The sequence below is a fragment of the Brassica napus genome, chromosome C5 (assembly GCF_020379485.1).
Source record: "Brassica napus cultivar Da-Ae chromosome C5, Da-Ae, whole genome shotgun sequence".
Taxonomy (NCBI): Eukaryota; Viridiplantae; Streptophyta; class Magnoliopsida; order Brassicales; family Brassicaceae; genus Brassica; species Brassica napus.
The window spans coordinates 5890082-5902822 of record NC_063448.1 but is presented as its reverse complement, the minus strand read 5'-3'; the positions used below and the strand labels follow the sequence as shown (position 1 = coordinate 5902822).

The 12741-nt window shown below is 33.5% G+C and overlaps 2 protein-coding genes and 1 long non-coding RNA gene across 5 annotated transcripts; 2 read left to right on the top strand and 1 right to left on the bottom strand.

Moving 5' to 3' along the window:
- Nucleotides 1-926: 926 nt before the first annotated feature.
- Nucleotides 927-4984, top strand: LOC106400976 (acid beta-fructofuranosidase 4, vacuolar). The gene is made up of 7 exons (XM_048758030.1): nt 927-1383; nt 1825-1833; nt 2419-2663; nt 3159-3776; nt 3881-4284; nt 4362-4449; nt 4554-4984. The coding sequence occupies exons 1-7, from the start codon at nt 987-989 to the stop codon at nt 4770-4772; spliced, it is 1980 nt and encodes a 659-aa protein (XP_048613987.1). The 5' UTR covers nt 927-986; the 3' UTR covers nt 4773-4984.
- A 2405-nt stretch (nt 4985-7389) lies between these two features.
- LOC125587464 lies at nt 7390-9834 on the top strand. Its single transcript, XR_007323754.1, has 2 exons — nt 7390-8321; nt 8842-9834. It is a non-coding gene; the product is annotated as an uncharacterized LOC125587464 (long non-coding RNA).
- On the bottom strand, nt 8545-12118 carry LOC106399539 (NAC domain-containing protein 7-like). 3 transcript variants are annotated; one of them, XM_013840012.3, is made up of 5 exons: nt 11428-12106; nt 10063-10249; nt 9689-9960; nt 9298-9582; nt 8545-9141 (listed from the first exon to the last, which is right to left on the bottom strand). In XM_013840012.3, the coding sequence occupies exons 2-5, from the start codon at nt 10220-10222 to the stop codon at nt 8830-8832; spliced, it is 1029 nt and encodes a 342-aa protein (XP_013695466.2). In that variant the 5' UTR covers nt 10223-10249; nt 11428-12106; the 3' UTR covers nt 8545-8829. The 3 variants fall into 3 exon arrangements, with proteins under 3 accessions (XP_013695466.2, XP_013695463.2, XP_048613986.1); XM_013840009.3 differs by having other exon boundaries at nt 8545-9582; nt 11428-12118; XM_048758029.1 differs by lacking the exon at nt 11428-12106 and having other exon boundaries at nt 8545-9582; nt 10063-10294.
- Between the last annotated feature and the right edge of the window lie 623 nt (nt 12119-12741).

Here is a 12741-nt window from a genome sequence, read left to right as displayed (position 1 = left end):
TCGAAGTTGGAAATTTTGTTTGTGGGGGTGGGGGTGGGTGTGGGGGGACGCAGAGAAAATAGAAGCCGGTAATATCAAAAATATTACACTGAAGCAAAAATAAAATTGGAACCAGGAATTACTAGTTTCGTGTAAAAATGAAAGAAGAAGTTTCGTATTTGAATCTTTGATCTCTTAAATCTTCTAGTTTGGTTAGCATGTCTGTTTTTTCCGGTGTATAAGTCAGACACGCATACTATCTATAAATCTATAATATGTAGTTCCTTACGTATTTGAAATGTATGAACCTACTACCATTAAACTATTAACCTTTCTCGCATTTGTTGAATATTTTTCTTTTTGAAAAAACTTTTTGTTGAATATTTTTGTTTCTTTTCCTCGTTAACGTTTAATATCAATGGATTTGTATAAGTACGTGGACAATTCAATGTAAAACTCACATCATTGTCTTACCCATTTAATTAACAGATAAGGACGAATATAATTGTTTTCCTCAATTCTTTTATTTGTTTACGTTAGTGTAGAATGGGTAAAATAAATTAAAATAGAAATACAGAAAAACAGAAAAACAAGAAAATTAACATTTGTTTCTTTACTAGAAAAAAATTTAAACTGTAAAATATTTTTTTCTAATAATAATCAAGACAAGTCATTAAAACTTTAAACTATAATAATAATTAAGACAAGTCATTATAAACTTTAAGAACAACAAAATTAAAATTTGTTTCTTTAGTGAGAAAAAACTTTAAATTATAAAATGATTTTTCTAATAATAATTAGGAGAAGTCATTATTACAGTAATAAATATGTAGACCAACCTCTCTACTTTTGACATCTGGACACATTCCAGCGAAGCAGGAAGACATAGATCTATCTCTCTTCTCTTGTATGATTAGTAATATGTACTGTATATATATAAAGCCATTTGCCTTTTCTCGTGCCATCGAAATCTCAAAAAGAAAGAAACTCGAAAACGAGAAAAAACCATGGCGAGCTCTGACGCTCTCTTGCCAATCTCCGCCAGAGAAGAAGATCCTCTATTATCCGACGGGTCAAGATCCGACCCAAATGCGGAAACCCATGGCCGTAGAAGACCCGTGAAAGGTCTCCTCGCCGTCTCATTTGGGCTTTTCTTTATCGCCTTCTACGTCGCTCTCATCGCCACACACGACGGATCTAGATCCAACGACGTTAAGATCGAAAGCGATGGAACAGCGACCACAGTGTCACGTGCCCATCTCGCCGGCGTCTCGGAGAAAAGCAATGATCAGTTGTGGAAGCTTTCCGGTGACAGGAATACGGTGGCGTTCTCATGGAACAACAGTATGTTGTCGTGGCAACGAACGGCGTTTCATTTCCAACCTGAACAGAACTGGATGAACGGTACGGTAAAACTAATTTTATAAGAAAACTAATTAATTTATTTTAGGTGTTTGTTAATTTAAAATAAGAAGAAAAGTCTTCTTTCTTTTTCTTAAAAATTCAAGGAATATTCATTCTTCCTTTTCATGTATATATTTTCCATTTGTGGCAAAAAGTATATATATTCTTTTCCATAATCTGGGAGATAATTTTGAAACCATCTTCAAATTTCCAAATTATTCAGCCGTGATTGATTCATTCAAATCTAGCGATTTTCATTTAGAGCATATTGTAGTCTAATCATATGTTCTTGCGATGATTTTAAATTCCTGTTAATAGTACATATGAATTTAGTAATTAGTCTCTAATTTTGTTCTAATATTTTTCGTGGTTCTTTCTTTTTGTTTCCCCTTATCCAATATGGTGTTGCTCAATGGCAAACGTGGGCTTTTCTTTCTGCAGATCCTAATGGTAAGTTTCACTTTCCTTTATTTTCTGACATTATCTGTTAAAAATTGAATTTCCCATGGATTTTCTTAATTTTGGTATAGTTGTAATTTTCTTGATGTAAATTATGTATTATTTATAAGAAAATAATTGGAGGACAAGAAGTAGTAGATCACATAACATCATATCACACAAATCCACGTTATAGCGAAAGTTTAATGTCAGTACAAAATATATCTTACTTTACACCTAGAATAGTAAAAAGGTTCACAGACAAAATCAGAACAGAGTTACCTCACAACCAATAGCAAAATTATTATATTTTTACTTTATATTGATTTTGCCAGTTTGTATACCACGTGAGATCCACATGCTAGAGATATCGTGCAAATCATTGGTTGCCATAGAAAAGTAATCGTGATTGTATAAATCCTAATGAATGCAAAGTTTGGATCTTTTCCGAAACTGGATAAAGCTAGTGGGGTATACTAAACTATTCTATATTTTGATTTGATACCTACAACTTTCTCATATACGAATAGAATCCAAGCGTTTCGGAGTTATACTTATTTTGACCCCAATAAAATAAATGCTCTGCATTTTGTTCAGGTCCATTGTTCTACAAAGGATGGTACCATTTCTTCTACCAGTACAACCCAAACGCAGCAGTATGGGGTGACATTGTTTGGGGTCATGCCGTGTCTAAGGACCTAATTCATTGGGTCCATTTGCCCTTAGCTATGGTTGCTGATCAATGGTACGATGCCAATGGTGTATGGACCGGCTCAGCCACATTCCTCGAAGATGGCTCGATCGTCATGCTCTACACCGGTTCTACCGACAAATCCGTGCAGGTATGTAACACATACATATTATTCAAGTTCACACTCATGTTTAAAATATTGGAACAGAATCAAACCGATGAATCATGTCTGTGGTAATCTGGAAAGAAAAATCCAAAAAATCAAACGATTTTTTTAGAGATGGTCATTTTTCTTATAGATAAAAAGCTCGATGCTCTTGAATAGAGAATCCAATAGGTTACCAAATATAAGAAGTTTAGGTAACATTATCATTCTTGCTGATGTCTTCCACATGATAATCTTTTATAAATCGTTTTAGAATAATAAATGCAATGATTGACGAGAATAATGAATGAGATAATTAGTCGGAAAATAAATGAGATTATTAATTCATAACAAAAACTATTTTGGAATATTTATTGATGTTAGGCATATTGTAGAGTTAATGAGTTTATATCGCCAGATTTTTGGTAAGTTAGATATTGAACATGTAGATTAGGTTTAGTGATTTTTATCAACGCATGATGCTAATGAAATTTTTATCAGGTCCAAAACCTTGCCTACCCTGAGGACCTGAACGACCCACTTCTACTGAAATGGGTCAAGTTCCCGGGCAACCCGGTTCTTGTACCTCCACCGGGTATTCTCCCCAAGGACTTCCGTGACCCAACAACTGCATGGAAGACATCGGCCGGAAAATGGCGGATCACTATTGGTTCCAAGATCAACAGAACCGGGATCTCACTCGTGTACGACACGACTGACTTCAAGACTTACGAGAAACTCGAGACGTTGTTGCACAAAGTTCCAAACACTGGGATGTGGGAGTGTGTTGACTTTTATCCAGTGTCTAAGACCTTGGTCAAGGGGCTAGACACATCGGTCAATGGACCAGATGTGAAGCACATCGTGAAGGCTAGTATGGACGACACCAGGATCGATCATTATGCCATAGGGACATATTTTGATTCGAACGGGACATGGACCCCGGATGATCCTACTATTGATGTTGGGATTAGTACTAGTTTAAGATATGATTACGGAAAGTTTTATGCGTCAAAGACGTTTTATGACCAGAACAAGGGTAGGAGAATCTTGTGGGGTTGGATTGGTGAATCTGATAGTGAGTCTGCTGATGTACAAAAGGGCTGGTCTTCTCTTCAGGTATGTTTTGTGTCCTTGACATAACGTGGCGTAAAAGCTAGGTTTGTTTTGCTATAGTTACTTGTAATCCAAGGTAGCTAAAATTTTGGTTAAACGATGATTAGGGTATCCCAAGAACCGTTGTTCTCGACACAAAGACAGGTAAGAACTTGGTTCAATGGCCAGTGGAAGAAGTAAAATCTCTTAGATTAAGCAGCAAGAAGTTTGATATGGAAGTCGGTCCTGGATCGTTGGTACACATTGATGTGGGTTCTGCGGCTCAGCTCGATATTGAAGCAGAGTTCGAGATCAAGAAAGAATCTCTTGACAAAATCCTCGGCGACGCTTCGGCAACAGAGGAATTTAGCTGCCAGAAAAGCGGAGGATCCACCGTTCGTGGTGCTTTGGGACCGTTTGGTTTCTCGGTTCTCGCCCATGAGAGCTTGTCGGAGCAAACTCCGGTTTACTTCTATGTGGCTAAGGGAAAAGATTCTAAGCTCACAACATTCTTCTGTGCAGACAGCTCAAGGTATTATTTTTTTCAAATAATTATAAAGTAATAATGTCTAACCATGATATTATGAAATGTAACATTTTCTGTAATAGGTCATCTTTTGCAAACGATGTCGTTAAGCCGATTTATGGTAGTTCTGTACCGGTTCTGAAAGGGGAGAAACTGACCATGAGAATATTGGTAATTTATTCAAATCAACACAACTTCAGATAAACTTTGATACGTATAGTTTCATTAAGACCATACAATATGGAATTAATTTATGAATATATTGGTTTTAATAGGTGGATCATTCGATAGTAGAAGCATTCGGACAAGGTGGAAGAACATGCATAACGTCAAGGGTATATCCAACAAAGGCCATCTATGGAGCAGCGAAGCTTTTCTTGTTCAACAATGCCATTGATGCGACTATTACGGCATCGTTTAAGGTGTGGCAGATGAACAGTGCTTTTATTCAGCCTTACTCTGAGGAGGCTGTTCGTGCTCTCTCCCGCACATGATTATACACCCATCTCCAGCAAATTTTTTTTTTTTTTTTGTAGATTTACTTATTAAAACTTATAAATATCGTTCTGTTATTCTTCCAATTTAGCTCGTTCAATTATTCTATTGGGGTTCAATTTGATTCATCATATGTAAGAAAAATGGGTTACTTGAGAAATTTTTTTTCTCATTATCTTTAATAAAATTTTGGTGAAATAAAGTTGTTTTATTTGTACTAAAATTATGAATTCCTTTAGTAACTGGACCTTCGGATGGCAGAGAGGGTTTGAGAACAAGTATTTCATGCTCATCTCTCTATGTTCTTGGTTTAGTAATTCAGGTTTAATATCTGTAATGTCATAAGCTTGGAGAGACGAGCAAACTCTTAAAACATTGAGCTTCCATGTGCTTCCAGGGGACTCAGCACGAGAGAAAGGCAGAACAGAGAACATGCATACGCTGCTGTGGTAAGGCAATGAGAACAAGAATCCGGCATTCGAAAATGTAGTATCTAGTGGTTCTAATCGAACCGTATGTCACCGATATTATTGGAGAGTTTTTTTCTCTACACAATGTCTAGGAACCAAGGTGTAACAATAATCATGTACTTGTTAAAAATAAAGAGATAACACTGAAAGGAGACAATGATCAATTTTGTTTCTCAAGACAAAGATTCTAAAGGGCATGAGCAATGGGGGTTTCTCAAGGGGAATATCTCACCATTTATATGATCTCCATTGTTGATGGTCTGAGTCTGCTTAAGAGCATCTCCAAAAAACCACTCTATTTTTAAGTTTCCAAAACTCTATATTTGAAGTTTAAAAATGTTCTTCTCCAAAAACAAAATTTCAAACTTAACTTGAAAAATATATATATTATATCTTATGTTCCTTATATTTGTCATAATTAATTTAAATTCATAAAAATTTTGTAAATAACTAAGCACATATATAAAATATTACAACAGTATTAACTAATAAAATGTTATATTAAAATACAAATTTTAAATATAAATAACATAATTAATGTTAAACTTCAAGAAAAGTATCATATTATTCTATAAACTATTTTCGTAATGCATATATGATCAACTAGTGTATTTCGAAGTAAAAAATGACTCTCTTTATTTTTAATTTGTAGATCACAAAATAAAGTGATCTTAAACTTGTAAATACATTAGATCTGAACAAGAAAGTAAAAGAGGAGAATAAATATTGCTAAAAGACTTAACTTCTATCAGTGATATTAAAACCTAGTGAATACATTCGATATGATAAAAAAGAATCGTACGAAATAGACATCAAAACAACAACAACCATCTTCGATTACACAAAATTTGTTTGGCAAATATTTTGGAGATTTTGGAGGTTCTGGATCAAATTTACATGACTACTAGTGTTGTAATATTTAGATTTGTGTAATAGTTATGTTTTCATGTAATTTTTGAAAACAAATTGTTGTTAAGTTTGTTTTGTATATTGTTGTTGTCTAAATCTAGTTTTAAAATATTTTAAATCTTATTTTACAATTGTGTTTAATTTTATGCGTAAAACTTAAATTTATAAAAAAATTGAAATTTTTATGAGATTTGAAATTTTTTAGGATTAATACAATAAACGAGAAAATATTTAAGAATTATAAATGTGATGTGTAATTGTAGAGACCAAAATTTCAAATTTGAAATTTTGAGAAGTAAAATTTCAAATATTAAAGTTTTATTTATCAAAATTTGAAAAAAAATTTTGGAAAGAAAAAAAATTCATATTTATGTTTTGGAGATGCTCTAACCATGAATCTCCACTAGGTTGCCTTCTAGCACTCACTTTCATGCTAGTAGTTTAATTAAAAAGAATATTTTTATATAAATTTATCATGAGTCTAATTGGAAAAGCACATTGGCACACAAATTAAAAAAACTGGTTCCCTAATCAAAGTTGACATTTTCTTTTGAATTGTACAGTATTAAGAATTTTGATTAACAAAATTGTCCTAACAATTATATAAATATATTTATTTTTTATATGAGAGTTCAAAAAATTAATCTTGTTGTACATGGTAACAATTGAATAACGACAAAAAACAATTGATAAATAATTACTTCAAACTTTGTTAGATGCAAAACCTATTATGGTATTGGGATTTGTGGCCTATATATAAAGAAAGTAAGAAACGCTAATGATGACACTTCACATGTTTTTGTTTTATATTATGCTTAGTGTTACTCGGATTTTCTGATATGTATTGACAGATTGGTGGTTGATTACTATAAATCAAAACAAAATTTAGAATGGGTTATTAATTTTTTTGTTTAGGCAAGGATAATTAGAAATTTTGGATTTGTATATCCAAGCTTCTCCGTTGGACCGTGTTTGTCAAACCCAAAGAGCACGCCAAATGATGATGTTCCTCGCACCAAAACAAATGCGGAAGATTTCGATCATGTTCTCATATTTCTGAAATAGTAATTAAAAAAATAATTTCACATCGATAAATGACAATACTCGTTACTTTTCGTTGGAATATCTTGCAGCATAGGAATCTTAGAACATACGATGAATATCTTATGGAATGGACAGAAATAACTCGCGTCAAACACAATTCTAAAATATCAATACATTAGACTCAAATGAAAATAATATGGAGATTCGGGGTCAAACTGGTCTTAAACATCTGATTTGGTCTTCTTATTAGATTTGGGTTGGACGTCTAAAGAGTAATGGTTTATATCGTTGCAAATCACTATATCTCTTGTATATAAGTATATTGATTATGAGTCAGTTCATTTGAATATATTTTCTAAATTGTTCTTTTAATCTATATCCTTGCATTTCACTAAACATTTAACATATATAGCAATATGCAAAAAGTGAACGAATACGGCTGATGTTTAACAGACAAGGCAGTCCGCATAACTTATGAAAGAATTATGATAATAAGGTATTTCCTGTAACCATCATATGTGATTGAGATGTATGCATTTTTGGCTTGCATATACAAGTTTGTAAGCAAATAGTCTAAACGGAAGATTACTAAAATAGGGGATAAGCTGAATCTAAAAATAAAACGATTTAGAAAATTAGGTTATAAATTTGGTTTTGGAACTTCAAATATTTGCACTTTTTCATTTTTGGATCTTGTTATGCATTGTATGAAATTCTACAGGTATAAATGCTAACTAATGCATGTTTTTAGTAATATTTAGTCTCATATTATACTACTATTCACTAAACGCGGTAAAAGTATTAGAAAAATTATCGAAGTAAATTATAATATACGGTTTCTTTTTATGCCGACCTTGAAGCAAACACAATAAGTATAAAATTCTTCATGAGAAAAAAGTGATTACCTTTAGTTTCTTTCTTGCGACTAGAAGAAACAATGAAAACTTTCCCTTCTTTTTCCACGGCTTGTCTCTATATAACATAATATTGTTCGAGCCAAGATGTCATTAAACTTGTGTACCTTCTTCAAGCCACATTCTCTTCTCCATTTTCTTGTTCACTATTTATGGTGATACATATCCTTCAAGCTTCCTTGGGGTTATTATCCCCATAAACACAACTCCGGTAAGTGGTCAGACCACATGTCTAATTTGAATACATATTCTGAATTTGCTATATATACTTATGACTTGTAGATTGTGTGTATTATACTATTGGACATGTTTAATAAATAGATAATTCAAGCATTATTGTCCAGAATATGAAATTCAAGAATCTTGATTTTCAACTTTAATATGGTGCACTTCTAAAGAACAAATTGAATTGTCTATATAGTACAGTGAGAATATGAAAAATAATAAGGTACAACTGTTTACTAGAAAATATTGGAGTTATACATGACTTAGATTAGAGTATATATGGTTAATCATATCGAGTACAAGTATATGTATGCATCGATACGCCATGTACATATGCATATAACATATATAAGTTCAATAATGTAGTAAGAATCAATCAAAGCAAATATAAATCTGTACCATCATCATCATCATCTACACTTGATTAGTGTTCGCGTGTACGTATATAGATTTATGTATATATGCATTTATATGATAAAGTCTTCTCTTTTTGCTTACTTCCATAGATCAATCTGACAACTCGAAGATGTAGAAGCAGCATATTCGTCTCCCACGTCTGAAACCCTCTTCTGATCTTTTTCTTCATCAACTTGGCACTCGACGTTGCTTGTGTCCTTGGCATTGTTCTGTAGAGAAGCAGAAGTTGTGGCCGCATCCTCGTTGCTGAGCTGAGAAGCAACAAATTTATCGAGAACTCTCCAGTCCGTGACTTGGTCCATCGCTTCCTCGTTCCCGCTATTCATGTATAGAGAGCTGAAACTCTGATTCCCTTGATTCAATTGTTCTTCATGCGCGAGATTCGACTGCTGCAAGTTAGCAATCTCACTCGAGTTATTATCGTTGTTGCTTGTTCCGTAAGGAAGGGAGTTGCTATTACTATTAGCTTGTTGGATATTAGGGCTTTCAAGCTGAGGAAGTTGAATTAATGATAAAGGAGATTCATGAAGAAGATCATGTTGTACCAGGTGGTTGTATTGTAGCTCTAGCTCTTGCTTGCATTGCAAGTTAGGATTATTGAGAATGTAAGCAGATGCATTGAGGCCATATGGTAACTGCTGTTGGTGCTCGTACTGGTGCTGCTGCTGCTGATTGGGGAGGATCCGCCGTGGCCCGTTTGTCTCCAGCTCAGAGGCCATAAAAGAGAGTTGATCGCCATACCAATGTGAAGGCGATGAGTCATAATCTCCCATTCGTCTAACTGCAGCTAGTCTCTTCTTGAAAACCCTACACACGACCCATCCTTCTTCCTACAACCAAATATCGTGTGATGGGCCGGGAGAGATTAGAGATTTAGCATATATAAAAACAAAATAAAGTGTAAAGGGAAGCTATGTTGTAGGGTCGATATAGTACCTGAGGAGTTCCATTTTCATCAGTTTCTAAGCGGTATTCATGCATGATCCAATCGGATTTTTGTCCATTTGGGGCTCTTCCCTTGTAAAACACAAGTGTTTTCCTCATACCAATAAGACTGTGCCTCAAGTATATAGCCTTATCTCTTCCAGTGGCTTTCCAAAACCCTACTTTTGTTGCTCTGTTGGTTCGAGTCCCTGTGGGATACTTCTTGTCTTTATGGCTAAAGAAGTACCAATCATTCTGCTCTTCATGTCCAATTTTGCACAACTCTATTTATACAAAGTAATGTAATCACTTTTTATAAAACTTTCCTTAATTAGTAAATTAAAATAAAGGAATGAAGGCTATAAAGATAATGGGACTTGGCAAACCTTGAAGATCCCATGGCTCAATCTTGTAAAGATCAATGTCCTTTATAAAATCGATTTCTATTCTGTTTGATGCAACTTTTTTTCTTAGGTAGTAGTCGACAAGTTCTTCATCTGTTGGGTGAAATCTAAAACCCGGAGGAACGAGGGAAAATGAATTCATCCTTTGTCTTCGTGATCGATTAGTAACCTGCTTATAAGAAAATAGCATCAAACAAATTGAAAATAAAATCATGCACCTAAGAACACAAGATATAGGGCGTTACTGGTGACCAAGGGAATGGGGAGGAACACTATGTTCCTTAATATTTCTTTAAACTTTTTACCATTCATGAGGAATAGGTTTTCTTTTTCATTCTTCTTCGTTCTTTTGTTTGTAGAGAATTATAGAACAAATAAATTCTTCATTAATTTTGTTACTGAACCATCATTCTTCGTCATTCCTAAAATTTTATTCCTACTCATTCATTTCATATTTGTTCCTATGATGGTTACCAGTAATGTTATAGCTAGTTACATTTACTACATAATTATGTGATTTGGTTATGATTGTGCGTCTTAGCGTCTATGCTTAGTTTATAAGAGGATAAATTACACTCAGAATTGACAGAACGTCATACATTTACTTATGACAAGAAGTAGTTTTGTTACATTTATATATGGTTATGACCAGTCACTTGGTAATCTATCTTTCTTCGAGAATAATTCATTTTTATTTAGATTCGTGGTATATAATTGAAATTTCCCAAAAACTAAAATCAGTGAAACAAACCAAACAATTCCCAGTTATCATATGATAATAGTTAAAAATTATTTAATTAGATTCGTGCACTAGATCGAGTAACTCTTGTTTTGCGAACAGGAGTAACTAAAATAAAATTCTGTTTAACTATTGCTTCATTTGTATAATATCATCTTGGATATTTAACTGCATGTAAGTAATAACGAAACAAGTAAAGTTCAGAAGATGAAGAGGAAAACAATTCTGACAAAAAAAAAAGAAGAGGAAAACAAACTGCAAATATTTGATGATTGATTTTCTAGTTTGTCGTATACAAATCCAATGAAAATTTATACTTAACACAACATAAAAAGAAACCTAATTAGTTGTTAATTTATTAAATTAATATTTTAGATTTATATGATATTTTGCTTTGCTTGTAGCATCAGCAACACTGAGTATGATGAGATGAATCTGATGATGATAATCAAGGTGATTGTTGAAGATGATGATAAAGGATTAAAGATGATTCAAAAGGAGTCTTTTTTTACCTAAAAAAGAAACAAAAACTAGCAAAATTATTTGTGAAGGCAGGTGAGGATCGGAATAATTAAGAGTAGAAGGCTGGCAGAGAATTAGGGTTTTACCTGAAGAAACTCTAGATACAAGATTCAGCTGAAACCTTTTCAACAGCTCCTAACAAAATATTTATGTTTTCGGCTATTGTATGTTCTTCTCATCAGAAGTTTGAACACTTCAGCACAAAACTATAGAGAGAGAGAGAGAGAGAGAGAGAGATCGAAGGATCCCTGAAAGTAGAATGGACAAGATTTGACAGTTCTCCTCGGGAATAGGTTATTGGAAAGAGATATTAGATCCCGAGAGAGAAAGAAGAAATGATAGAAAGAATGCGAAAAAGGAGAAAGAGAGTAAGGTTATATAAAGAAGATCAATGGATGAAGAAAAGAAGAAGAAAAGAAGAAGGAGAGCGCACAAAACAAAAGATCACAATCGTGTCCTACTAATCTATTATATTTTATTTTCTTTCTCTCTCTTTCCCTATCAATCAAACTTTCCTTCTTCCTCTCAGAGAGAAAGATAGACTTTATTTGTTGCAAAAGCTTTGGGGGAGATGAGAGAGGAGGATAAGGAGATAAAGTAAGATTTAGAGAGAGAGAGAGTGAGAGGTGGCAACATCCATTACCACCCACCAGTTCTTGATGGATATGCTTGATCATAAATATTAATTAAGGTTCTTTATTTGTTTGTCCTCGTATTAAGCTTATTTTCTTGGTTTCAGTTTCACATTTTTGTGTCCCGAATGTTATATCCTTACTAAAAGTACCTTAACTAGTTTAGATATATATTGCTAGTTTGATTGTGTAGGTTTGCGAGAAAATCTTTGTAGATATATCTCTACATGTACTTCCAGAAAATTTCAGACATTTTTTCTGCTCGATAGATATAATGTACTGTAATTATTCTAACGTTACTGCACAAAAACACTTAATGCTAAAAGACAGTCATGTTTTATGTAAATATTTCATAGTTTTTTCCTTATTTCAAAACCTTCTGATGATAATATACTTGAAGGTTAATTGTTTCAACTAGTCCCAGTGTTAGTTTTTGAGAGGGTTGTCCAAAGGCAATATATAGAGCATAAGGGCCAATATAAAGATGCAAGTTATTCGGGGAAATGGGCAATTATTTCAAATCATCAATTTAAATACTGAACTATTGCTTGCACGTTTTTATGCTCCAACTATTTGTCGACTCGGCAAATTAATGCCCAAAAAAGTCAACCATTAAGTAAATAATGTCTATGTTAGTTTTTATCAATCTTCTTCTCAATTGTATCTCAGATACTCGAAATCGCCAAATTGGTACCCTAATTTGAGAGAGAAGACAACTCTGGCAAGTACAGAGGCGATTTCCGAAGATGTGATGAAGAACTTCGAGAA

What these genes read in the sequence shown, in the direction of transcription:
- LOC106400976 (XM_048758030.1), top strand. Translation starts at nt 987, where the DNA reads ATGGCGAGCTCTGACGCTCTCTTGCCAATCTCCGCCAGAGAAGAAGAT. An exon ending in AGGGCTGGTCTTCTCTTCAG is followed by an intron (nt 3,777 to 3,880) that starts GTATGTTTTGTG and finishes AACGATGATTAG; the next exon opens with GGTATCCCAAGAACCGTTGT. An exon ending in AACTGACCATGAGAATATTG is followed by an intron (nt 4,450 to 4,553) that starts GTAATTTATTCA and finishes TGGTTTTAATAG; the next exon opens with GTGGATCATTCGATAGTAGA.
- LOC106399539 (XM_048758029.1), bottom strand. Translation starts at nt 10,294, where the DNA reads ATGATTTTATTTTCAATTTGTTTGATGCTATTTTCTTATAAGCAGGTT. An exon ending in TGAGCCATGGGATCTTCAAG is followed by an intron (nt 9,961 to 10,062) that starts GTTTGCCAAGTC and finishes TTGTATAAATAG; the next exon opens with AGTTGTGCAAAATTGGACAT. An exon ending in ATGAAAATGGAACTCCTCAG is followed by an intron (nt 9,583 to 9,688) that starts GTACTATATCGA and finishes ATTTGGTTGTAG; the next exon opens with GAAGAAGGATGGGTCGTGTG.